Genomic DNA, 27,742 nt, shown 5'->3' on the forward strand with positions numbered 1-27,742 from the left:
TGTCCGTATCAAAACCAGGATTAGAAGAACCCATATCCCCTGACTCCAAGAATTGTACCCAATACACTCTACATCAGTGTTTCCCAAACTTGGGACGCCGCTTGTGTAGGGAAAGCCTTCCAGCAGCTCCCATTGGCCTGGAGCAGCGAACCGCGGCCAGTGGGAGCCGCGATCGGCGGAACCTGCGGACGGGGCAGGTAAACAAACCGGCCCAGCCTGCCAGGGGCTTTCCCTACAGAAGCGGAGTCCCAAGTTTGGGAAACACTGCTCTACATCATCAACATGAATCTTCATCCCCCCGATAAATCACTAAACCCTACATCTGTTTCCCCATCGATAAAATAAGAGCTAAGGTTAATAGAAGATAATGGTCTGTTGATAGCAAGGATTCCCCATCCATTTACCTGAAGTCAAATTCCAATATTATGGTGAATAAAGGAACTCTTACTCAAAGATCTTAGCTGCAGCCCACAACTGAAGATTCTGATGTGAAGTCAACCACTGAACCTCCTCCTCGCCCCACCACCCTAATGATTCTAGGAGCAGATTTTCTGCCCCATTCTGCTCCCTTTGCACCACCCAGGAAGAACAAGAGACATGGAAGCCACCTGCAAGTTCCCTGCTGCGGATTCCCTGGGTGTAGGGTAGTGCCCAGCAGCTGCAGAACTAGTAGAATTGTCTGAACGCTCCCCCTCTCCACAACCCTTGGCAGGAAGGCTGGGGAAGGGGAATGCACTGAGCTTAGCATCTTAGAGAACTAAAGCCAATGGATGCAAGTTAAAGTAGCCCCAGGGCCCTGTAGCCTGCATCAGAGCTGGAGCAGAGAATCAGGGACCAGCAGCCAGTTACTTGATAGCTGTTCCACTGACGACTGGCACAGCCAATAGTATTCCCCTTAATGTGAATTTTTTTTTTTTTTTAAAGGGGTGAGAGGATGGAAAGGAGGGAGGGGAACACAATTCACTTTCCTTAGAGGAGGAAGAGGTGGTTGCTTCTCTGACCTTTCCTTCCCATTCCACAGGATGACAAGTGCTCAGAAACAGCTTTTTTATTTAAATAAACGTTGGAGCGGAGATCATTTTATTTGAATTCTTAGTCCAGGGGGGCAGAGTCTGACTGGGGCCTTCAGTGCTAGTGCAATCCAAATAAAAAAAAAATTAATGAATAGCAACAGTAATATGGGAAAGCTGTTACGTGTTTGTAGCAGTTTTAAAAGTGATCAAGTATTGTTGGCCAGTTTGTGTATCATGTGCATTTTTCGTAAGTTTCACGTACGCAACTAACACTTACGTAGTTAACAAAACTCACTCTTTGCAGCATGTTCCCCACACACTAGCCCCTCCTGAGCTGGAGATCTGCCAACAATTAGGATGCCAGTAGACTGCTGTGTAATGGGCTTGAATCCCCATGAGAGAGGAGCGGTAATATATAGTTCCTGATTGACTGAATGACCTAATTAAAATTAGGTCATAAGTCCTTTGTTTTCAGGATGAGAGGAGATGAGTTCTAGTTTCAGGTGGAAAGCAGTTTTGGTCAGAAGAGCCTAAGTGAAGGTTCTCTGGCCTGTAATCCTCTACTATAACTGATTAAAGATTTCACTTTTGGGGGTTAGTTGTGTGTTTTTTAAAGCAAGATTTCTAAAATATTTGGTGTTTCATGGAAGTCTCACACTTGGAGGTGTAGGCCCTCTGTTCATATACAGGGATTAAAGAAATTGAATGAAAAATGGTTCAAAGTCAGTAAAGCAAGACAACAGGACCACTGATAACTTTTTGTCCATGAAATTTAACATCCTTATGGAATTTTCTGATTTCTTTTCCCTAAAAAACCACTAAATGGGTCAGACAAATGTGAATCTCTTGATACTTGTGGAAAATAATCAGCCTTTTGACCTTACATCACTGAAGTATTTGAGAATTAGTTTACATCTAATCTGCATTTCAGAATTTGTGGAGCATTAAGATATTTCCATAGTTCAATCAAAGAAGTTACCAGAGAGATTTGTGACATGAAAAAAGATGCATAAAAAAAAAAAAAAAAATCAATAAAAGATTTTTAGGGGTTTTTTAAATGCACTGCCTCCACTGTTCCCTTAACTCCTAATTCTTGATAAATGTCACCTTTTACTGTACATTGAAAGGTCAGTTGTTAAAACATGAGACAAGGCGGATGAGATAGTATCTTTTATTGGACCAACTTCTTCTGTTGGTGAGAAAGATGTTTTCGAGATAACAGAGCTCTTCACGTTGTTAAATAGGCACTTACTACTTCAAAGGGGCACCATCAATTTAAAAAAGTCTCATTTTCATTTTATGATGCTGGCCCTAGTATTGTAAAAGTTAACATTTATTAATACAGCTGAAAAATAAATGTCTAATTTTCAACTTTACATTGTTCATAGGATCAAACTATGGATAGAAAGCATTGATGCCTATCTCTTGCTAACATAAGAGCAGCATCGAGGCACTGTTCTGTTGATGCACACGCATACTTACTTCCCAAGGCCCTGCAAAAGTGTTTACTAGAATAACCACAACAGCAAACCTGAAACTGAAGAGTCAGCATATGAGCATGTGCACTGAGAGGAAGGGGACTGAAGAGATATTGCTCTTGGTCTCATCTAAAAGTCCCTTCTGAACTTAAACAATGGGAAAGCAAACCCCTTAACATTGTCTGGGTGTGGTTTGGGGGTTTTTTTGGTTGGTTTTAAGTTCACATCCCTACAAACCCCCTTGTTATTGAAGACCCTAGCAATCTTGATTTAGAAGTCTTCTGCAAACCCATTAGCAGTCTTTTGAGCCCCCCCATCTTCCCTCAACTCCCATGGACATGCCCCAAATATTAAGCGACGTAGGTATTTTGGTAGCAAAAAATGGAACAGTAAGCTGATGACCCCATTTATTGGTCATGTCACCAAAATACCTGGAAATTGTTTTAGATCAGGGAACTAAAGGATGAATAGTTAATCCAGTGATGTAATATCATGCACAATGTAGCTTGCCTTCGCTGTCTACTGTATCACCTTTGCAACAAGGTTCATGAAAAAGTTGACTCCATATGTATATAGAGTGAAATTCTCAAGGGTTGATAAATCAAAACAGATTTTCACCAGACTATGCCAAGTTTCAAGAGTTTACTAACATAGGAAAAAACAATCACTGCCCATCACAGCTTTCACCATCCTCTCAATCCAACAAAACTTTGTTTTTAAAACGTATCTTCAGGAACATATAAAGCTTGGAAAGTTTAAGCTTGAAAGATGAAAATTATGACTAAACCATGTAACAACACATATATTGATGAGAAATAGTCATGTTCATCTAGCTACAACACTCAATTCCTACAATACCCATAGATAATACCACAATATTTAACAGCTACATATGTTTTTCTACTTTGACAACATTATTGTAACAATAACCTTCTATTCAGACCCGTGTACCTAATTAGTAATTTTCCTTTGCACCTGCCTCTAGGGACCTTTTAAAATACTGAAAGTTAGAAATTTCAGTTCAAAGAAAGACATTCTTCGAGTATCCACCAAAAAAATCCATCAGCAGCTATTAAAGGAATTATTTAATACCCAAACTACATCAGTTTCCTCTCTCAAGCACTGGAAACACGACTAGTGACCACAGAACACTTAACTTTGTCCTGGCTCCTCTGAAGTCTTCCATCCCCAAGGGTTTTTTTTTTTTTTTTTTTTTTTTTTTTTTAAGTTGTTTCCATAAACTTAGGCTACCTAGACGTATACAAGTAATGAGTTAGTTCAGTTTCTACATATTCACCTCCACAGCGTTATTACCTTGTAAAGAATATTAGTTGCTCATTTAGCAATCCAGGAAAGAACACAAGTGTATTCTGTGTTCCTACAGGATTGCTAATTGTGAAAGTTTCAAATGCAGATCCAGAGAGGATTACAGCCATTTAAATCCATCATTGCAAGAACAAACTCCCATCACAATTCTCCTAGAAAGAAATATGCTTGAAAAACAAAACTCAACTCCTTTAAGAGAGTTTGAATGGTTTAGTAATCATGACTTAAGTCATCAATTTTTGAGGCTTATAAAGATACATATTTATAGTTAGTCATCTGGCAGTTGCTAAAAGTGTTCTTTTAACAGTTACTTGGGAGCAGTCTCCAATTTGATGCAGCTATTCTCAGATTGTTTTAACTGCCCTATGTATGCCTGAAGACCAACAATGGGGGGAAAAAAATTCATGCAGAAAGCTACTTGTGCACAGACATGAACACTAATTGCCCATGTTCTCTTTGGCTCACTGGCAAAGCAGACTGCAGAGGCCTGCATTGCATGTGAAAGCTCTTGTATCTGTATGGCAGCTCTTAGCAGAACATCTCAAGTGCCCTTAATTGTTTATGTTCTTAATGCAGAGCCTCTTGAATACATTCATTTTTAATAGCAGGCTTGAGTGTGGGGCCTATCAAAGAATGACAAAGCAACTCCATTCATTGGTTCTTGCTGTTGCAATGATGGTCTTTTGATTTATTTGCAAATGACAAGCTTGTCAGACCCCTGATTCAAGTGCTGCCCTCCTTTTTGAAGCATCATTAAAATTAACATGAAGGAATTCAGCTGCATTTTGCAAAGTGAAGCTGAGCCTGCAGTGTTGTCTTCATGTAATTTTTTTGCCTTGGTTCCTTCTAATTAATGACAAATGTTTTGACCTAACCGTTGCTAAGCATAAGTGTTTGTATTTTTAATATGTCATTTTGCTATAGTTGCATTCTTGACATAAATGACAAAAAACAAAGCAGCCATGCTTTTTTCTAAATAAGATTGTCATACAGATCTTTTTAAGCACTTATGAAAGCAGTGTTTGTACCAATATTTATTTATTCCATAAAAGAACGATTAATACTAATAATATTTTTCACAAATGTCTGATCCAGCAGATGACATTGTATTCTAAAATACAACCTGCAAACAACTTTTTTGTTTTTAAAATGCATAATATGGAAACCACGCTCAAACCAATCTTTTCTTTAGGACGCTGTTAGTTTTTGCTTTGGAAGTGAGAAAGGAAAAAAGTGTAATGTAATCTTAAAAGACATCACCCCCATATTAGGCCTTAGCTACACAAGAAAAATACTTCAACAAGTTCTCACCATTACTACCACTAGCTCATCTTTGCTAGTAATGTTGGAAGAAGCTCTAGCACAGAGGGCACACCAGGCATTTTGACATAGTATTACACAAGTCTCCTCTGACTGGAGCAAGTCAACATATAATATAAGGCACGTGGCCTTTTTACACTAGGGCCCCCAACATAGGTAACACTGTAGGAACTAACCATATGTTAACAATGCAATAATTTTATTTATTAAGAGTATTCTACAAGTGTAGATAGGGCGTAAGCGTCTTTAGCGACAAGGATCCATAAAAACCACCTCTAGCCCTGTAAATGATATATCAGATCTCAACCAACTTTATCTTAAATCATATATTTGGAATATTTAATAAGACGTGTTAAATATTGTGGTTCAATACCATTATCTGTTTTCAAAAGGCACCTCAAAACTTAAGAGCCCAAATTGGGGAAAGAAAAAAAAAAATTAGCAGCATATCATGTAGAAACAGTGTGGTTAGTGTACTTTGTTAAAAGAGAAGTCTGCCCCCACAGATCTGAAAATAGTACTTTGTAGGTCACAAAACTAGATCAAGATATGAAAGCATTCAGTCTGATTCTGGTGTATGTTAAGCTTGTGAGAGCAGGATTTTGCATGCCACATTTGTGGCCTTTTAACCTCCTTATAATTATTCAGTTTTGTATGCCACATTTCATATCCATTTTAGAATGCTAGATAATGTGGAGAACAGTTTAAGAGGGAGTAAAGGAATAAAAATCCAAGTCTCAGTTATCTAGTCTTCTTATAATTTAAAAAGTAAATTCTTTGTCAATGGTGCAAATATAAAATATAAAAACCTGATGTTCAAAAAACACATCTTTGCTTTAAAATGACCTATGTTAAAACAAAAGCTCGCTACAACTACAGATGTTCTGCACCTTTTCCAGTGACATCTGTGTTTCTAACAAGTTTGTGTACTGTACATGAAGTCTCTCCAGACAAAGTTCAGATGGCAAAAAAATAAAGTACGTTCTAGTTGGGTTAAATAATAAAGTTATTCATAGAAAGTGTTGGAAGATGACCATTTGCAAGACTCCCCTTGACTTCAATGGGACCAGGACTTGACCCTTAGTGATAAACAGTGTGGCTTATCAAGATCATTTTCTTATGTATTCTTTGTAAATCATAAAATAGCAAAAATAATCTTTTACAGGAATTACTAGATTAAACCCACTTTAGAGTAAGTAGTCAATGAAATATTTAAACTGTTACACCAAAATTCCATATATTATAGGACAAAAGCAGCTTTAAAAAAAGTAAAAACTAAGAAGCATGTGAAATGCAGGCATACAAGTGATAAAATCTAAAAGAAGAAAACTGGTCCTATTGTATCAAGTCTTTGCCAGTTAGACCAAAGCTAATTACCAAAATACACATATTACATTTAAAAGTGGCCTTAAAAAATATTTAGTGACTAATCAAGTTATCCAACTTCATCCTGTTAATAAAAGGCATCCTAGTGTGTGAAAAGGTTGGAACGAGTATCTTAAAAAAGAAAGAAAGAAAAAAAAACACACACACACACACGGACAAAAATTATAGACCGTCAATTCAAGTTTACAACAGCATTAGAAACTAAATTTAAGTACTCTGCCTTCATTTGCACTTCCCCACATGGAAGGCCAATCACAGCACTGAACTTCTTCTGGATGAAAGAAACTACTTCCAGCCATTTATACTGTGTAACACTAACCCACCAGGGAATAAAGGTCAATGTTGCACTCTTGGTCATTACTGAATCATTTGAGATGATCTGTGGAGAGGATGAGATGAAAATCGAAGGATGTGAGAATGTTGCAAATGGCTTGACCTCAGACCAATTTTCATCCCCATCTGTCTAAGAGACGTGGATAAAAGCTCTCTTTATGCGACTCACTTGACGACTGTTTTAAATCCATGCTGCAAGCCAGGAATCAGTTAAATGTTGCATTAATAATAATAATAATAAAAACATCCTTTCACACATCACAATTCTGTTTACAAATTTTATTCTTCATCAGTCGAAGTTTAAAGGTATGTATTTTCTCATATTCCTGCAGCATTGCTGAAAAAAGCAACACAGAACAATAGTGAAGCTTTTATGCTTTTCAAAAAAATCAAGAACCTCAGAAACAAAAATGTGTTCATAACTCATAAGTCTCCCCCCCACCACAAAGAGGGGCTTCCAAACTTCTTAGTCTCCACTATTCCTGCTAAAAATTTGTTGTATAAGACACTAAAAAATGTTAGTTGCAAATAATTTTTTTTAAAAATATAAACAACCTGAAAACGTAAATATTAAAAAGTCTCAAATGATTTAAGTCTAACATTCTATGAACTCTGCTATTCATAAGCGTTATTGAATCCAGGTTGAGTATTGAGATAAGCATATATTATTAACAACCATTTATTTACAACTAATACATGCCTTGTTTTGGCAATGGCTGCAAAAAGAAAAAAACATGAAGACAACATGCCATTTAAAAGTTGAGGCCCCCACAGTATATCAATGTCAAACAACAGCGTGTCAAGCTAAGATTCAATTCAGGTAAGTGCCACTGCCAAATTTTCTTGTTCCCAGACGTGCTTTAAGATTATTTTATTGCTTAAAATTTAATTTGTTCCAACTCGCATCTCCATGACAACGTTGGCTAACCCTGCAAATCATTTGGGTAATTGGATATCTTATCTTTCTATTGCTCTCAAATCGAATGATTCTGCTAGAATTGTAACAGCCAATCAAATTTACAGGCCTCCTGAGTAATAGACTCAGAAAAGTAGCCACATTCATCTCCTCTTTACAGCCATATTAACCAGTATACGACAAACCGTAGAAGTCGGCTTTTAAACTATATTTTAAAGTTATAAACACTGTCATTACTAATATTCTCACCAACAGGAGGGGTGAGGTTTTTTACTCTATGAAAGGAAAACTATCTAATAAGCAGCAATAGGTACTCATTTAAAATAAAGGGAACAATTCCTGTATTTGGGGCAAAAGCCAACAGTTTAACATGAAATGCATCTCTCCCTCTGCCCAACGTTTGTATTTGTACTCACTTTAAAATCACAAAGTACGGCAGCCACAATACTATGCGAGTAAACCCTAGGAGATGACTTCCTCACATTTTTTTTAATGTTTCCCCACTGAAAATGTAGGGTGCATGTAGTTTGTTTGGGAAATAAAAATATCAGGATCTCTATTAAAGTCTCAAAGCATACTATGTACGTTTCACAATGCGGAAATTTACATTTTTGATTCCAGACCCTAGGCTACATTTTTCTGAAGCCTCTCAGGTGTCAGTTTAAGCTATAGAAAGGCCACAATATTCCAACATAAGTATATATATGATACACATGTCAACTGTTACATTTATCAGATGTGGGTTTGGACTTCACTCAACTTTAAAGTACAGTCACTGGATACATTTCAGTTTTCCAATTCCAATTTTCTCTGTAATAGCACAGTGAGCTGCTCTGCAGCAGCTATTGACCAAGCATTGTAAACAACTGCCCATCCCACTTTCAGCTGTAAATGCTGTTGAACCCAGGCCAACTGGCAGGAATAAGGAACACTTTAGCATCTTGACAACAGCCTTTCACACATCTTTAGTATGTCAGGCCTCTTTTTAAATTAGTCTTAACAGAAGGACACTTATCACATCTCCCTGCTAATCCAAATTTTCATCATGTCCCACTTCATGAATTCTGACTTAACACTCAGGACATTCACAGAGGCCTGTAACTAGCTCCACTAGATGTTTTGTTTCAACATCTAGCCTCGACTACACAATGAAGTTGTCTTAGGCCTCATAACCGAATAAATGTAAAACTAAGCTTTACCTCTGGCCAATTCTCTTCTTGAAGCCCCAATTCCACCTAGTTGTCACTGTCCCCTCCTAGGAACAAGAGCATCTCCAAAGCCATCCAACATGCATCCAACTTAAAGCATGAAGAACCTCAACCACATAAATGGTTCCCCCAGGACAAAGGGATACAGTAGCTCCTTCAGCTAGACGCTGGTGCTGCAGGTAGAATCTCTACTTTCTATGCAGCATTTGACTCCCGTTGATGCTGGGCCTCAACATTAAGACTCTTCCTTTACAGGAACACAAAGGACCAAGAACTGGCATTTTACTCCCATCTGCCTTCTCCCCCTTGGACATCTCTTAACTACATCTCTACCCCGATATAACGCGACCCGATATAACACGAATTCGGATATAACGCGGTAAAGCCGCGCTCCAGGGGGGCAGGGCGGCGCTGCGCACTCTGGTGGATCAATCAAGTTTGATATAACGTGGTTTCACCTATAATGCAGTAAGATTTTTTGGCTCCCGAGGACAGCGTTATATCGGGGTAGAGGTGTATTTTAAATCTTACCCATTTTTATACTGATTGTAGCCAGTTCTAAATATCCTGTCACCTTTAGTAACTTTTTCATGTCTACCCTACGCTTATCATAGGACGGGAAGGGGAAAAAAAAAATTCATGCAGAAAGCTACTTGTGCACAGACATGAACATTAATTGCCCACCTTGAGAGGTCATCTAGTCTAGTCCCCTGCACTCATGGCACGATTAAGTATTATCTAGACCATCTCTGACAGGTGTTTGTCTTGACAAGTAGACTTGGCCCTTTATACCAGTCTACATTGGTACATGTGTGTGAGTATGACCTATGTGCAAGAATGCCCTCTGAAGCTTCTATCATATCGAACTTTCCTGTATCAGGAAGTAGCAATAAAAAAACCCCAGAAGTGTTGCACAGCTGGGGGGGCTCCAAGGTTTTTCAAGTTAGATAGTGAACTCTTTAAGCCAAATACGCACTTTTATAGTACCTAGAACAATAGGTTTTGGATCTCGATCGAGGCCCTTTGGGTGCTACCAAAATTCAAATAAAAGATTAGAATGTTGGTGCAATTTGGACTTCAGTGGAATGACTCAGACACAAAATCATCAGATTTGAGGATCAAGAGAAGGAGCTGCTTGGAGTTAGTGTAACATGGAAAAATTCACACTCATACCACAGAAACTGGCGTAGCCATCCCCTAGTACATCAAAGTATAAAAATAATACACAGGAAGTCTTTACTGAAAGGTATGTACACTAATTACGCAACTTTTATACATTTCCACATCAGAATGACAATATATTACCAAGTGGTGTTGCAAATTTAATGACCAATTAAATTTAAAGAAATAAAGATTTTAGGGCATTATTAATGGTTCCAAGAAAGAAGTGAAATGTTTACATTGGCCATGTTCCTTTAACAAGAGTTAAACGGAGAGATTTAGCATTGATTTTGAAGCTATTAAAATCCACTGGACATGTTTCTACACTGATACCAATAGGTCATGCATGTGAATGTTGTCTTAAGCTACTGCAGACATAAGACTCCACGAGCAAGAGCGGCAGTACTGCAAACAGTTTACTACAGAGAATACCTGAAATCTTCGATATTCTATTATACAGAGCTACCCAAGCTAACTAGTTGCCATCATTTCTTTTAATTAAGCTAAAAATAAAACTTTAACTGGATCTACTACAGGGCAAAGTACAACGATTGGGTTTATCGGAAGATAAGCACTTCTAAAACAATTTTAGAACTAGGCAGACTTAAGCAGATTGTGTAAAACCCAAAGCTTCAGCTATAGATGCCCTTTCCTTATCTTGACCTCACAATAGCTGGTTTTTTCCTCCCATCTCATGTGCTTAGTACCTGATCAAGATGCAGCTAAACAAACAGACCCATTCTGCTCCCCTTCTCCTAAACTGAAAGCTACCTTTTTGTTTTCACTCACTAATCCATAGAAGCTTTTCAAATGGCAAAAATAGAGGCAGCAGCATTTTGTTCTCTAAATCAATTTTCTCCTCAGCCATCAACTAGATGTTCCGGCACAGAGAAAGAACAGTCCTTCCCTTCTAATTCAAAAATCCATACTTGCATTGCCCTTGCAAACTGCTAAACAAGCAGTATCGGCAATTCACTTGTGTTCTGTAATATATTTACTGCAAATCCCAATGGCTTGCCTCCTAATGCAGTTTTCTATTGTGTCTGTTCTTGTCAATACACTGACTGGTCACCTTACTTGTAAGTTACTTTGACCGACTGTTTATCCAAGACATCAAAAAGCTGCAAGAGGAACAAAAACATCAGTTGGGAAGAAACTCAGTTTGCTGCCCAATATCTTTAGCAGCTTAATTACTACTTTGCCAAAGATGTTTTGTTTTGAAACACCTACCAGAAAAGTACAGGCCACATTCCAGGATATAACACAGATATCTCTCTCATAAGAATTTTGTTTTACAATTTAGTTATCAACACCAGTTTCCTTGCAAACCTAAGGAAACTGATGAAGGCTTGCTGCATTTTCTTGAAGTTTGCTCATGTGTTCTTTTTAAAAAAAATAAAAGTTCCTTTTACTAACAGATGGACTGCTGAATTCTTAAATTGTTGTCTAAATCAATTTTGCCCCTGAATTATCAACTATAAAAATTAAAGTTACAGCACACTTATGATTGAAAACCAAATGGCTCATTTTTTAAAGGGATCCCAACTTGAAAACAAAACAATTTTCAGTTTCTTCTGCTTCCAAATGCACTGCTGATAAGGGAGACAAGCACCCTGGAAAGCTTGCCACCATCACATTGTCAACTCCGTGCATTATTCCAATTCCCCCAGGCTGCGCCTGTGTTGTCTCTCTAAGACAGGGACCATCTGTTTGTTCTGTGTTTGTACAACGCCAAGTGCCACGGGGTCCTGGTCCATGGTTCCTTGGTGCTAAAATAATTTAAAGAATAATAAAGTACCCATTTGTTTAACTTGTGTTTAAATTAGGTCCAACTGCTGAGACTAGTTAAAAGGACTGCAGTAATGGTGTCTGACAAAGTGGCAAGCTACCTACTTAGAAATGGATGAAGACTACCAGCTCATTTAGCATAGTCCACTGAATAACTGACAGATAGTAGTAACTACATCATTGACCTGGGCAAGCCAATGACCAAGAGGTGAAATCTTCTGTCTCATTACCAATCCTCTCAGCTTTCTCGTACCCAGAGCTCAGATTGGGTATAAAGTGAGATGACTGCGCTCATTTAGAAATGCTGATGGTTCTTTTATATATTAATCACATTTGTAAAGTAAATATGACATTTTGAGGGGAAGAAAGTCATTATGATCCCATCTTTATGTTTCCTTTAAGACACAAAGGCATTCTATGTATCTTAAGTTTCCAAAAGTTAACAAAGCCACTTAATTACACAGCATCAAAATCTTTAGGAAAAAAAAAATCATAAAATTGACTCCAATAACTAAAATGCAATTAAGACAAAAAAAAAATCATCTTTAAATCCCTTTCAACAATACCACCATCCTATTAAAGAGCTGCAGAGAGCAAAGAAAGCCTCTTAATTCCCCTCTATTTAACCGCTCCTGGAGATCATGATAGTAAGAGACTTGGCTCTTGAATACTGTTTAAAGTGATTTCACATGACAGAGTGAACTAAGAGGACATTTAACTCTTGTACTACTATAAGCAGTTAAGGGTTATTATTTTGCAAGAAGAAAGGCAATAAACCAAAAAAAAGTGGAAAGACACATTTGCCTGAAGGCAGGTCAAAGATCATAACTATCCACGCAAAGACTCAGAGACCCACCTGTCAATTTTAGGACAGCAGAAACTCACCACACGCTGTAGTAGTTTATATAAACTTTGTCAGTGGGTTCAACAGTGATGGCTCTCTCTTTGGCTGCCTGCCACCGAACAAAAGCTAATCTTACACCTAAACAATTTGGACATTAAACACACAGGAAGCTTTATCTCCTGACTTACTCCAGAAGACGACAGACATGGCTGATGAAAATAAAGAGACATTGCTCTAATACCCGATGACAGCAGCCCTTCGAGTATAATATGGCTATTAACACCCGACAGACAGTATGCCTCGGCGCCAGCAGCTGCAGTGTGTCCATTGCTGGCCATGGATGTTACAGTAGGAAAGGATTGAGAATGAAAGTTAACATTTAAAAACCTATAAAATGCTCCCCAGTTATTAGAATGTAATGTCCTAATGCGTATAAGATCTACATGCAAGTCAAGTCAATATATCCTGAACATCATCTCACCTCTGCTACACACATCCAAACACTAGTTGAGAACAATTCTATAGGTTTTTTTTGTTTGGGTTTATTAAGTTTTGTTTTGTGTTTCATTTCTATTTATTTTAATGTGGATACCTGTAAAACACCATAAAAACCTATATTAAACAATATAAGGAGTCTGATTTAAGTATACCAAAGCTAGTTCATGACAAAAACAAGAAAGGAAGCTACAAACTGACCAGTGAGGATAAATATATTTAACAGACACTTTGTTCACTAAGCACTGTCCATGTTCCTGGGTTAAAATAAGGCAGAAGTCCTGGGAGAGGCATATGTAATTAAAAACTACTGTAATACATACGCACAAGGGGCAGAGTTAAGGTTGCCTCCACAGCCTTAACTTTGCCATTTCCTGACCTCAGTGCATCACTTTCTAAAAGAATGCTTAGGTTAATGTAGTACATTTTAGAATGGCATATTTACTTTTTTAAAGGGCTGTTTATAACATTCAAGCCTTTGTGAATTTATTCCACCCAATTTGTTATAAACTCCTGAATTAAAGGATAATGGAACTGTTGACACAACATTAACACATAATATCTGTGCAACAAACCAGCTTTGACATGAGAAGGCAAGCTATAATTACATCACTTTTTATTTGGGTGACACTTTTATTTTAACACTGCTGCAGCACTTCACTGTGTGAAGAGTCACTGAAGTAGTATATAAAAAAAATTCATCAGACCAACAACTCTGAAGGGCTTCACACAGAGCAAGGGTAACATCTACACAGGAGACAAGCCTTCAGAACATTAATGCTTGTTCAGAGGAAAGTTTCCCCATCACTGCATTTTTCTGTAACAAAGATGTTGTCAGAAATGACAATTTCTTGTGTCCCCTGATGATGCCTTGCTAGCATTTGGTTATAAGCCATAAAGCAGGAATAATTTCAGCCTGTCAGGAGTCTAGCTAATGCCCAGTTTCCCCCTAGAGAGAATTCCTGTCAAACGTAATGAGAGCTCCAAAGGCCCTCTCTACAACATAATGAGCACTTAGGCCATGCTGGTGATCGGCCAGCAAAAAGCATCAATTTGAGGCTGGCTACACCCTAAGGACTAGACGTCACCAGTTTTAATAAGAATTATGATTATTATCTACCAAATGCCTTCATAGGATTTGAAATTTAGAAGGATGTTTTTCAATTTAAAGACAATTTATACTGAACTGTAACAGTGCTATTTTGCACCTCTGTAGTTTAGATCTGAATTTGAGGTTTTAAAGACTCTGCACTCAAGTGGAAGATGTTACATGGAAGACATGAAAACCCACTAACACTAAAGCAGCTTATTTTCTTGTCAACTTTCATTTTTTGGATCGCCATGCACTTCCCCAGAAGTTTGTTCTTTCATCCCTTAGGATTATGATTAAACAAAACAGACATTAAAAATCACAATATTAGGCACACACAAACATACTGCCTTTCCCAGCTAGACCGTCGCAGGTTATAATGCATTCTTTCATTTATTTTAAAAGTTTCTACACTATATTACCACAGCAAATAAATATTACACACCATTTATATATAATCATTAAAGCCTGGCAATACACAGAAGCTATGGTCAATGTGAAAATATGAGCTCTGAGGTTCCTTGATTTTGTGGACTTAACTTTAGAGTAACACCAAAGGTTAACATTTTTAGTGCATTTATACACTAAATGCATTTTCTCATCAACTGTTCCATTATTTTAAACCCATCTACACTTTTGATCCTATTATAAGTTTATGTAATACTTATACCAGAAGAGGTTTGCATTTAGATATTAATTTTATCATAACTTATCACCAAGTCACAATACACCATTAAGTTATTTGAAGAAAAGAGTTTTTACCACTGAGCCCAAAACAGTTGCCTGAAGTAAAAGCTGACAATGTTCCAAATTTAAGTTGCAAAAGAAAAAAAAAAAATTCAGCTCTAAATCTAATCTGAGCGTCACAAATGGTAGCCCAAATCTTCTCCCTACAAAATTCATTGTTACCTCAAAACAAAGTTGTCATATTTCTGTATTAGTTAATACTTCAAATTTAAAGAAATGCATCTCCAACGGAGCATGTAAAGCTACACATCTAACTCCACATTACCAAATTTGATATTTTTCAGGGCACAATAAATTTTAAGAAAAAAATATCAAAGAGTTCAGAGTTACAAAAACAGAATTCAGCTCTGAAATATACTTGCTTAATGAAAGTCTTTGAATGTACTGAAGATCTGAAACCTGAACTAATCAATTTCTTCGCTGTGCCCTAGCCGGTCAGCCGTGCTCTTTAATTTAATGAAACAAGAGTTTTAGATGAAATAGCACATATACATCAAGAAAGAATTGTATTGTTGCACTTTGAAATGTGTCCAACTGTGCAACTTCATCTAATGATAATTTTTTTAAGAGGCCATCGATTTCTGAAAGACTTATTGTACCAGCATCTTGATGAAAAAGTGAATGTCAGCATATCTACAGAATACTTACACCCTGCCATTAATGCTTTCTTTGGCAGACAATGAGTACTCAATTGAGGGTCCTCTGGGCTGAGCAATCATTTAGCTTTTCTTCTCTTATGAGGTCCTTAGTGCCTTGTTCCAGTTCAATACCTCTTTTTATTCACCATTATAGTGGCCATAAGTGTGAATTTTATGGGAACTTGCAAACTCAGTCATAAGAATTTTCCAAGTCACTAATCTTTTCATACTTTGAAATTGCTAAGTTTTCAGCAACTATCAACATATTCTGCAGACGCATAAGAGACTGATTAGACAGATCTAGGGCTGTACCAACTAGGAATTTCCTCAAAGAAATCTATTTCCTTATAAACCATTTAACTCAAGTGTCTTTGTTTACAGAGGCAAGCCATTTCTTATATATTTGTGGACATCTTTCAGAACCAGCACCAACACCACCATTCTGTTCTGCAGATCTTATTTGTCCCATCATTTTATATTAGATAGGTGAACAATGTTTACTAGTCACAACTATGAATCAATCCACTCTTTCTGACATACTGCACTAATTCAAATATAAATCCAAAAGCTGTGTTTTAGTACCCTAAACACATTATAAGTTGGACTATAAATTTAGTAGTTATGAACTTAGATGAACATCTTACCTGTTTATGCATTTCAATGTTTAATCCATAGGACATTTCATAATACTGCAAATAAAGGAAAGTACAATTTAAAACCAGCATACAATAGTAAAGTATTAGAAAATATTTTCTGTAATGAACCAAAGGGAAAAACAAATATTTTATACTTACCATCACATAGTGCCTCTGCATTTCTGTCTTTTCACTTGCCAGTTTCTCACATTCCAATTTAAGGCTACAAAAATAAAACAGACACTTTAATGTAAATGTTATGACACTTGTTTTGACATCTACCTTCCCTATTTGCACTCTGATAGCTTATTAGTCTTTTCCCTTCAATATAAATAACAAACTTTAGCCTGGTATCATAACAGAAAAACTGAAAATGAATATAAAGAGTACATAGAATCCATCAAATCAGATCAGACTCATTTTAAATACATACTAAATAAGGCTATAATATCAAAACACTATGCTTAGAGTGATTACCAAAAATTGTCACAACCCCCAGACTATGGTACTGCCTGAATTCATTACAGTTTAAATGTGAAGTAAAAAAATCTGTCTAGGTGACTAGGAATTAGTGTACTAGAGTTCAACAAGGTAACCACAGTAGAAGACTCACCTGCGTTTCAGTTTTAAACCTTTACTCCAAAAAGTCTCCTGATTTTGTACTTAGCTATCTTGTCAAAGTCTTGAAGAGATATAGCCTTTGAGCAGTATTTAAAATTTGATATGCCTTTTCTTTTTATATACTTATGAGAACAAAAATAAAGTGAAGGAACTGTAGTGTCAATAAACCTATACCCTTACTACTCCAATATCTCCAATTAAAACAAAATATTAAATACCATTTCTTTGTCATGTGGACTGGTAACTGACTTTTTTTTATTAAAGAAAATAGTAAGCAATCAAAGTGATTGGTGTGCATGCTCACCTTTTTTATATGTAACCGTATACAGTTTAAGTTTTGCAATTTTTAAATACAAGAGCTATCAAAAATAGGCCCCAGAGGCCTTGATAAACTTCTGTATAAACGCTATATACATCATCATCATGAAGGCCTAATCCAAACTTCAAAAAGAAGAAAATTTGTACATAAAGCCTTCTATTCATCTCTGCTCAGTCATAGGGTACAGCTACACACCAAGGGACACGTTTCCTGTTAATGCCAAAAGTACTGTCTATGCAATGAGGGGAAAATATACCCTTGATATCCGCAGAGACCTCAGCAATAAGCACAAGGACTAGCAACACAGTTGCCAGCTTCGATGATGGCATAGCAACCATAACTCAAATCTACCAAAGCAATGAAATTCACTTATCTCTGGTAGCACACAAATCCTTGTATGCTTTTTTAAAATCCTTATTTGCTCTTTAAATACTGCTTATTTTCATTTTTATATTTTTGCATTAACATTGTAAACAAAAAAGTGCAAACATACACTACATGATAACTAACCATAACATTTTCTACTATGGAGTTAGGGTGGATAGTCTCTCAGAATACTTTGCACTTATGGAGGTTTTTCATTTAAGGATCCTACCAAAGAGTTAAATTTCACACCCCCACCCTGAATATTTTACAGATGGTCACAAACAGAATATTAAGTGACCAAGCTGGGCTTAGAATCTACTGGTCCTAAACTCAGTCACTCTCATTTTCACCACTAGACTCCACTGCTTCCTACTGAACTTCTAGCTCTTATTAAAAGCTTATTTCAACAGTGCCTTGGTACTGGAATGCGGGAACATGAGGACAAAGGCACCCATTGACCTGCTGTTCTGAACACAGCCAGTTACAAAATTCCCAAGAGCAAATATTGACACTTATTGTGAAGCTCTAAAAACACACAGAAAAAAGTTCATCTGAACAGCAGCAAAACAGGCTGTGAAAACAATGGCAAAGAAAGAAAAGGAGTGAATGACAGGGTTTAACTGTGACTCCCCACGCCACCATCTGGACGCTGATATAAAACACAGCTTCTCCCACCAGCGAAAGTGGAGACAAGAAAAAAGAAACACACCCCACTGAACAACATGTTGTGCACCAGCCTGAATCCTCAAAAGCAGTATGTGCCTGAGGCCTATGGTACAGGAAGAATTGGTTATGAACAGAGCATGCTGCACCCACCTGTGATACTGAGCTTGGAGGAACTGAAACTCCTCTTTGATCCGATCCAGAGACTCTGGAATAGTGAATTTAAAAGGCTGACCTGCAGCCTGGTGCGGTGTCTAGAAAGGCCAGCAGAGGAAAGAGCAGGCACAAGAAAAGAAAAATGTTTTTTATTTAAACAGTGAGCAAGGCCATAGGACAGGCATGAAAGATAAGCTACTTATTCCACTGTCTGCACAGCTAACTTCTTAGGGACCATCCCCCAGCAACATGCCACCCTACACTCCAACTGGGGCACCTCCAACAGCAATGGGTCCCACACTCATGAACATCACACCCCAGGAAAGAGAGGGAGCTTAATTCCTGCACAGGGTACAATTGGAGAACGCTAGGGAAAGGGGGAAGAGACTTGGGGACCCAACTCACCCCCCTTGTCACTATTACCCACCACCCCTCTCCAAAACAAACAAATAAAGGTGGCTTTTACTCCACCCTGGGATATAACCGCACAGGGATGGGTGGCAGGATCTCTCCCCCCACCCCCTTTACACTTGTCACCACCATCCCAGGAAAACTAGTCGGTGCTAACTCCTCCCTGCGGTAAAATCACATGCGGGGCGGGGGGAGGGGGAAAGGGGCACACATCCTGTCTCTGCTCCAGCCAGCGTTTATTTGGCTGCAACTAAAGAAGGGGGAAGGAGCCAACCTGGCGGCGAGGCGAAGGAGAGTCCCAGCCCCGCCATTGTCATTTATATGCAAATAAGTTAAACATTAAAACAAAGGGGCGAGAAGGAGCCCCTCCCGCAGTGCCCTCCAGTACACAGGCAGGGTCTGTGTTCCGGGAAAGGGACACGCGGGGAGCCCCCCACGCCCGGGAGTGAGGGGGGGGCAGGGAAACCAAGAAGTTGCCTCGTGCCCTGTTGCGGGTCTGTCGCTCTTGGGGCAGGAAGCCCTGGGGCCCGCAGGACAGCGAGGGCTGAAGAGTGAAGCCCTCCAGGCAGCGAGAGAGGCTGGCCACTCACCCACCCAGGGCAAAGGGCAGCGGGGATCCCCTCTGTCCTACAGGGAGAGGGTGCCGAGAGGGTAGCCCGGCCCGGGGGTTACTTACGGGATGCCGGCTTTGGGGGAACATGGCTCTGGCCGCCGCTTTGCTCCTTTGCAGCTCAATTCTCGACTCAGTCCCCAACTTTAGACCCCGAGCCCCGAGCAGCCCTCGCGGGCAGACGCCGCCGCTCAGCGGCCCAGCCGCGGCATCCTCCTCCCGCCGCCTTCTCCTTTGTTGCTGTTGGGCTGGGGGCTCGGCCAGCAACGCGCCCCCTCCGCTTTCTGAAAAGTCACCGGCAGGTGTCGGCTCCTTGGGCTCGTCGGCCCCAGCCGGTCCCCAGGCCACGCGGCTCCGCGGGGCGGGGGCGGTGCAAGGCGGGGGGTGGCTGCTCCCCTCACTGCCCGACCTTCTCCTCCTCCTCTGGCCGCGGCTTCTGTCTGCAGAGTAAATAATCCCCTTTCGCAGGCTCGTAACTTGTGCAATTGTAAGACCGGAAACTCCGAGCGCAGGCGACTCCTCTCCCCACAGCTCCTGCCCGCAGGGGAAATCCAGGCCGGGGCGCGGGCGGGCTGGCACCGGCGGGACACTCAGCAGATGGGGGCGCAAGAGAAAGTCCCCAGCGAGCGCCGCGCTGCTCCCGGGCGTTGGCGAAGGGGCCGCTCGCAGAGTAGCGGGGGCCGACTCCAGCGGCACATGCACCGCGGGGAAGGGGAACCACGAACCGCGGAGACTCCTCGGGCCGATGCAAAGAGAGGCACCAACACCCACCCCCTGGTCCCAGGCCACCCACCCCCCGGCGGGACTAATCAAAGGGAAGCTCCTCCGCGCACCAGCGCCACTATAACCTCCTCCGGCCGGGCGCGCACCCGGGAGCAGCGACTCTTATCGGCGCCCCGCAAGCGCCGCGCGCAGCAGCATCCTGGGCTCTCCCGGGCCGGCGCCTCGCCTCGCCCCGCTCACGGCCGGGACAAAGTTCTCTCCAGCGCCCCAGGGTGACACATCCAGACAACAGCGGCCGGGGGGAAAAAACAGCCTCCCAATTACAGCTGCCCCTCCATGGATAATAGCGCGCAGTATGCAAACTTCGCGGGGTATGGGCCGGGGAGCGCAGCGCCGCGGCAGTAGCAGGCTCTCAATAAACGGGACACAATGTATCCGCCCGCGCTGGTTACATTAACACGCGGTTTCACACTCCTCTAGCTAACCAGCCACCCGGCCCCGCCCACTCGAGGGGAGGAGGGGATCTGTGGCCAATCGCCTGCTCATGGGCCAACGTGGGGTGCTGATGTACTCCTCTCGACTGCCCAATGGGACAAGCCTCTGGTCCCTCCAGCTCTCCTGGCGGAGCGGCAGGACCCTTCCGAGCGGACCAATAGGAGGCCGTGGAACGCTCAGCGAGGCAGGGAGAACGGGAAGGTCGGTGGGAAGGAGAAGGGAGAGGCTGAACTGTCAATCAAAGTAACGTGGGCGGGGGGGCAGAGAAAAAGGAAGAGGAGGAAAAGGGAATGAAGGGAGGCGTGTATTGCTGGGATCTGGTTTATTCCTCCATTTTGCCCTCCCCCCTTTCTCTAGTCTCAATCTGTGAAAGTAACACGGCGAGATAAATGCTGCATCCTACCATAGAGCAGGACAAGCTGCAGTTAGAGCCAGACATACAGTGCCCTGGTTAAACACAGTGGCTGGGGGGTGGAGTGTTATGCTCCAGGCATTGAGCTTGGTGTGCACATATCTATCTGTATTAAATTTTTTAGAATAATTCACCTCTGGGACCAGACCCAGCATGGAAAACTGTAGCCCAAAAGAGAATTTTTCAGAAAATTATGAACATGACAAAATGGGGTTTGTAGGGAAAGACGATTTACCCATAACATCTACTAGTGGCCCACTATTTTAATGGAGTATGTATGTACAGACTCAAATTTTATTTAAAGAATATAAATTACACACATACTCTTTATGTTGTTATAATACAGCTATAGAGCCCATCCAAATCACATCAAATAAAAATCATGTCCCATTCCGCTCTGTTTTTCTCAGTTTTTATCCAAAAGAACTCAGCGCTGTTCATTGCTGTAAACTGAAAGCACATTTTGGCCTATGATTTTTTCATCCCAGTTTACTTTCTAATTCCGACAGACAAATATGGCACACATACATATTTAATTTATAGGTTACGTAAACATAGGTGCACAAACTGTGGCACCTGCTTATAGTGTACTCCAATAGAGGGGAAGTAGGATGAAAGTCACAACTTGATCTAATGCATTGCAATGCACAAACTGCAATTTTAGTTACAGTGACCCTCAGACAGAACTGAAGTTGTCCATTGAGTAAAACTGACTTTTTCTAAGAGAGTTCCACTGGAGTTAAGCAGTTAGAAACTTCCAATATTATAAACAGTTTATAGGTCTATTTGAAGTAGACTAGGGTCAAATAAATTCCACATGCTCCATGTGTGACTACTGCCCCGCTAAATACTGACACAGCCCACAATGGGATGTAAACATCTTCAGAACACATCCTCTAGTAACAACCATCTGATCATAACAGAATTTAATAACCAAGCATTAGGTACTAGTAGCTTTAAAATAATGCTTTAATAAATGTTCCCGTACTTATTCAGGTAATATATTTTACCTAAAGGAGAAGTCCTAAAATATCAAAGGGAGTCATTGGAACATAAAGGGAGCAATTTTATAGTAAATATTTTCTTACCCTACAATTAAACTTCCCTTTAAACATGTATGTGATTTATTTATAATTGTATTAAATTTCAGTATGTAATTTAAATTAGAACTGACTATGGCTAAAATTCAATAGGAGTGAAATTGTTACATCTCTAAACAAGAGCAATTTATGACTTTATTCAATTCTCAGTTATTTTAACTGCATTATTACCAGTTTTACCTACAATAAAAAATGACAAAAGGCGGAGGTGGGGAGGACAAAAAACAAAGCAAACTCTCATTACATGTGCATATTTTCCAAAACACTAGATGAATTTTGCACTCCTTAGGGTTTTTAAATTGAGTGCAATCTCATACATAAGAAGGTACATTTTCTTCTTTCACCACTTCCTAGCGGCAGTCAACAAAGGTTTGCTTTTCAGTAGAAGGCAGTGATTGTGGCACCAGACTGTAAATTTGTCTAGTGGTCCATGCACAGGACTGGGAGTCAGAATTTCTGAGAGTTCTATGCCCAACTTTTCCAATGATTTGCTGTATTATCTTGGGCAAGTCAGTTCACCTCTCTGTGTACTGGTTTATCCATATAAAAATAGGTATTAGCATATTTAGCTACCTCACACAGGCATTAAGAAGCTTAATTAATTAATGCTTATAAAGCACTCTAGATTCCCCAGATGAAAAGTGCTATAAAATGCAAACCATTATTATATATGTTGTAGGTGCACCTGGTAGTTATGGAACCTGAGACAACATAACACTTTCTTATCCAGCTTTGGTTAATACTATGCTTAACCTGCTGGCACAAGTTGTTAATGAGATAAAAACAGATAAAGCATTAAAACAACAGTGTATTTTGGAACAAGAACAGAAGTGGATTTTTTTAATTGCTCGCCTACATGAAAGTTGAAATGTCTTGTGATCTTTATTTACCATATTTACATTTTTCAGGGCATGTTTTAACAAATACAGCTCTCTGTTTTCCTCATACCTTTTAACAAGTGCTTTCTGACCTACTGAGATGCTAGGAGCAGAGACTTACAGGCATTTTGAGCCTCTTCCATCAAAATCAGTATGGAAGAGCAGTAAAAACCAATAGTAGAACTGTTTGGGGTTTGATATATTTTTAAATGAAAGCTGCTACTGTATATGTATAAAATAAATAAGTAAATAAATAAATACATACATTCTTTCACATATATGGTTGATGGTAGGGGACCAAAATCTGCTCTTGGGTACCCCTATGTAAATATAACCTGAATTTAATTCAATTGATGTTTCTTAATACTTAAACCAGTGCAACAAGAGCAAAATTTGGATAAGTGGGTAAGTATCCCATTCAAGGTAATATTTTCTCCCAGATTGTTATGCTGTAATAATTATACTACTAAATTCTCTAACTGCATTAAAATAATAGTGTTTAAACAATCAAGCTGCTTTAGTCTTATGTTTTAAATAAACATACAATTTTCAGGGGCTGCCTTCAATATTAAAATACCAGAAATCTAATTAATCATAATTTCTACTCTTCTATTTGAAGTCTGTTAATTTTTTTCCCACTATGAGCATATTAATGTAATGTTCTTACTTCAAACAGCATAAGGGCCTAATCCTGTTTTGATTATGTACCAAAACTCATATTGAAATCAGTGAGAGTTTTGGGTGCACAAACCAATCAAGATCAGGCCCAAAATGTAGTTTTAGTATAATATTAGGTTTCAGATGTAGCATCTTACTCTGTTAGGGGAATGTAAAAAGCAACAGAGAGTCCTCTGGCACCTTTAAGACTAACGGATATATTGGAGCATAAGCTTTCGTGAGTGAATGCCCACTTCGTCGGATGCATGTCCACGAAAGCTTATGGTCCAATACATCTGTTAGTCTTAAAGGTGCCACAGGACTCTCTGTTGCTTTTTACAGATCCAGATTAACACGTATACCCCTCTGATACCTGTTAGGGAAATTATATTCAGTTTACCTTAGATGTTTCTGGGTTGTTGTTTTTTTGTTTGGTTGGTTGTTTTTTTCATTTCCAGTTAATATTATTGGTTACAAGCAATATGAATATATGTGTTCAGGTATTTTAAAATTTCCACAAAGTGGCAAAAACTCTATAATAAAATGCTGATGATGTCAATTATCAGGACTTTGCTAATGCAGAAGGAAACTCTTTCTAAAATTTGTAATTTATTTCACTCTTCTGCAACCCATAATGCAGTGAGAAAAAAATATGTAAAAAGGACAATTATAAAATTCAATAGATTTTATGCTTTTAAAATTCTGGATTCAAAACTTCATTGTATTTTCAGTCAGAAAAAGAAAGTTCAGGTGTTTAAATATTTGTTTGCAATGCACAAACAGTACAGCTAGGAGCCAAAAATAAATGAAACAGTGCCTGAGTCATACACTACATGTAATACAGTAGTGCAATATTGTTGGGATTATAATTGTTATGATGAAATGCAAAAGGAGTACTTGTTTTTAAGATTTTACCTTATTTATAAAATCAAATGATGTGAGCAAGTTAAAATAATTCAATTTCTCATAATTCATTATCTTACAGTTAATATCTGTTCTTTACATTTTTTATGATTTCAACTTTTTTTTTTCAAATTAATAATTTTCCTTATGCACAGGAATTTTTGAATAGTTCCAGCAGGACATCATCTCTATATTACCTTCCCTCAATCTCCTGCTGTTAAAAAAATTCTTCCAGAGTAAGTAGGAAAAAAAAATCAGTAGCAAATCATGCAGCAGTAAAACCTCAAGTAAAATCAGATCCAAAGAATCTCTTGTGGTTTCGCACAATATGGTAAAATTAGAGATTGCAGGAAACCAACAACATTAAATTGGGAACATCTGAAGAGAAATGACCAGGCTTTATGAAAATGACACATTGAGTGGCCAGTATGCTTTTTTATCAACAATTTCTTTGTTGAAGCACAGATCAAAGGAACCTGCATATGTTTTCATTTTGTTCTAAGTCTAACTAGAAAATTACATCCAGATGTTTAATAAGCATTCTGTTGGTTTTTCTGCATTGATTAGATATGTTGGTACTGTTTGCTTACAAGTGTAGCCGGATCATTAGCTAATGCAAAGAAATGTTTGCAGTGAGTTGCTAATTAGGTCTTTTGGAAACTCTCCACACTCAGGAACAATTTGTACAGTGGCCAGAAGAACTTGTGGTACTTGAGGAGTTGCTTTCCCTTCTGTGTCTGGGAAAAAACAGTCAGTCCCTTTCCCTAATCTTCTTTTGCCTACAGGGATTGCAGTTTGATCCCAGTGGGTTGAAGTGCAAATAAATTAGGAAGAGACCACACACACACACACAAATCTCTTCTATCAGTCAATGTGCAGAAATGATATTTGACAAAAAGTTAACCAGTATGCAGTGTTTAAGACTAAAATGTGTTAAATTTTCCACCTTAATGTTATCAAATACACAGCATTTTTGAGCATACTTTAGAGACAGATGGGGAAGCCCTTTATGATAAATGAGTGTACTTGAATCCATTACTGTAGTACTTATAATTAACGTAGCTCCTTTACAACTTCAGTACTTTTGCAGAGTACTTAGAGACAAAGCTTAGGGGAAGTGAATACATGCTTGGTGAAGGAAAAGGAAAGGGTGATTAGAACCGCAGGGAGAGACTCAGCAAACTGTTTGCTTTCATAACTTTAATCTTTTATACTGTGTTAAAGCTAAAAAGGTGTCAGAGATATTACCCATTTACAATGTTGTCAGAGAAATTGTTTTAGACTTCATGGCTCTGGCCTGATAAGCTTCTAGGTGCAGTGTCACCTTTCAAAAGATGCTTGACAATGTCAATGACCTTTATAATGAAGACCACCTGTCAGTACATCATGCTTTTGCCTCTCTCTACAGAGACAAATCATAGAAGAAAGAACAGTGTGTATTTTATAATAGTAAGCACACACATCTTGAAAACACACATATGCTTAACTTTATTCATGTGACTAATCCCATTAAAGTCACTGACACTGCTCACATGAGAACAGGTAAGTGTGTTTGTTAGACATTATGGGATCAGTGTTGTATATAAAACACATACACACACTTTTATAGATGAGGCTGTATGCATCCAGGGATTGTATTTTCCTCTGTGTTGGAAAACACCTAGAACTATTAAGATTGCTTCCACAAGCTAGGTGGTAATAATAAAAATAAATGGATAATATACCATTGATACAAATGTTAATTTTTATAAGCTATGACACTTCTCTCCTCAGTCTACAGTACAGATAAAACTGGTATTTTGCAGCTATAATATACTATGGATGCATCAGTAGAAACTCCACAGTAGAGGTTCTGTTGAGATTGTATCTAAAGCAGGACTTAAAATTCTTCTGCTTCACCATGAAAATGAATGATTTAATTTAATCTCCAAATTTGGCATTCTAAATCCTAATAGGACAACTGAATTTTCTATGTAATTTTTAAAGTAAGAGTTACTTTTGTAAATGAAACATTTATAATGCTCCCTTTTTTGAAATTTTACCCTATTTCTCACATTTCTTTGGGCTCCTCTAGCTGAGCAATCTCATTTCCCATGAACTCTAAACTTCAGAACCCACATGCATTATGCAAAAATCTCAGACACATGTCACTTTTCAAATTGTAAAATTAAACACATAAGGAGTTATTCCTCTTATTTATCATAATCTAATTGGCTTTCACCAAGACTAACCAACGGAACTGCACCGAAGGATCAGCTGTTTCTATTTGCCCTTATTGTCAGCCTGCTTCCTTGACAAGAAGTAACATTTTGACACACAAATGACATTTTTCAAAAATTTTATTATTTATTCTCAAAAATGGTTTTTGTCAAAATCTTTTGACCTGTTCTATCCTTAACTAACCAGTGGTGCCTTGCACATTCTCTTGTATTCCTGGTGAATCAGGGAGACAGACTGGGCAGCAAGAGTGAGAGGAGAGGGTATGGGGAAAAGCTCTGTGAGGTCATGGGGAGGTAAATAGGAATGTGGGGGAGGTTTGGTGAGGATAAGGGGCTCAGAGCGAAAAGGATTATCTGCTGGGCAGTTGCAGGGGAACCTAGAGGAGGGTTGTGGCTGTGATGGGCACCTGGGATGAGAGGACCCCAATGTCTGTATTGACGAATTGGCACTCAAAGGGCTCCTTTGATGCTCCTGACTCATCACCCTGAGCACTGTGGCAGCAACACCCTGAGGAGCCCTTCAAGCACTGATCAAGACACACTCTGGGAAAATCTTGGCCCCACTAAAATTGACGGGAATTTTAACATTGACTTCAATGGGAACAGGATTTCACCCTCTGTTTCCCCAGCAATTCTGCCCTGGCTGCCCAGCATATTGAGGCCTTGTCTACACTGGGTTTGTAACTATCTGTGCAAACCCCCAGCCTAGGCCCAAGTTTAAAACTGGGGAAATTTAGGCCACTGCTTTGATGTACTGGGGAACCAGGCAGAAGCACAGAGGGAGCCTTTCAAGCATCAATCCCTGAACACAGACACCAGGCTCCCCCATCT

The 27,742-nt window shown here is 39.2% G+C and overlaps 1 protein-coding gene across 3 annotated transcripts in view; it reads right to left on the bottom strand.

Moving 5' to 3' along the window:
• LOC101946027 (TLE family member 1, transcriptional corepressor) overlaps positions 1-20,702 on the bottom strand; it is a 109,680-nt gene extending 88,978 nt beyond the window's left edge. For 2 of the 3 annotated variants that reach the window (XM_042850555.2, XM_008168489.4), the window contains exons 1-4: positions 19,591-20,407; positions 18,501-18,601; positions 16,538-16,601; positions 16,388-16,432 (exon numbers count right to left, since the gene is read on the bottom strand). In XM_042850555.2, coding sequence (XP_042706489.2) covers positions 16,388-16,432; positions 16,538-16,601; positions 18,501-18,601; positions 19,591-19,614 — 234 coding nt within the window. In that variant the 5' untranslated portion in view covers positions 19,615-20,407. Of the gene's footprint in view, positions 1-16,387; positions 16,433-16,537; positions 16,602-18,500; positions 18,602-19,590 lie in introns of all 3 variants that reach the window. The other variant, XM_008168488.4, reaches the window with a different exon arrangement.
• Between the last annotated feature and the right edge of the window lie 7,040 nt (positions 20,703-27,742).

Source organism: Chrysemys picta, chromosome 6 (genome assembly GCF_011386835.1).
Source record: "Chrysemys picta bellii isolate R12L10 chromosome 6, ASM1138683v2, whole genome shotgun sequence".
Taxonomy (NCBI): Eukaryota; Metazoa; Chordata; order Testudines; family Emydidae; genus Chrysemys; species Chrysemys picta.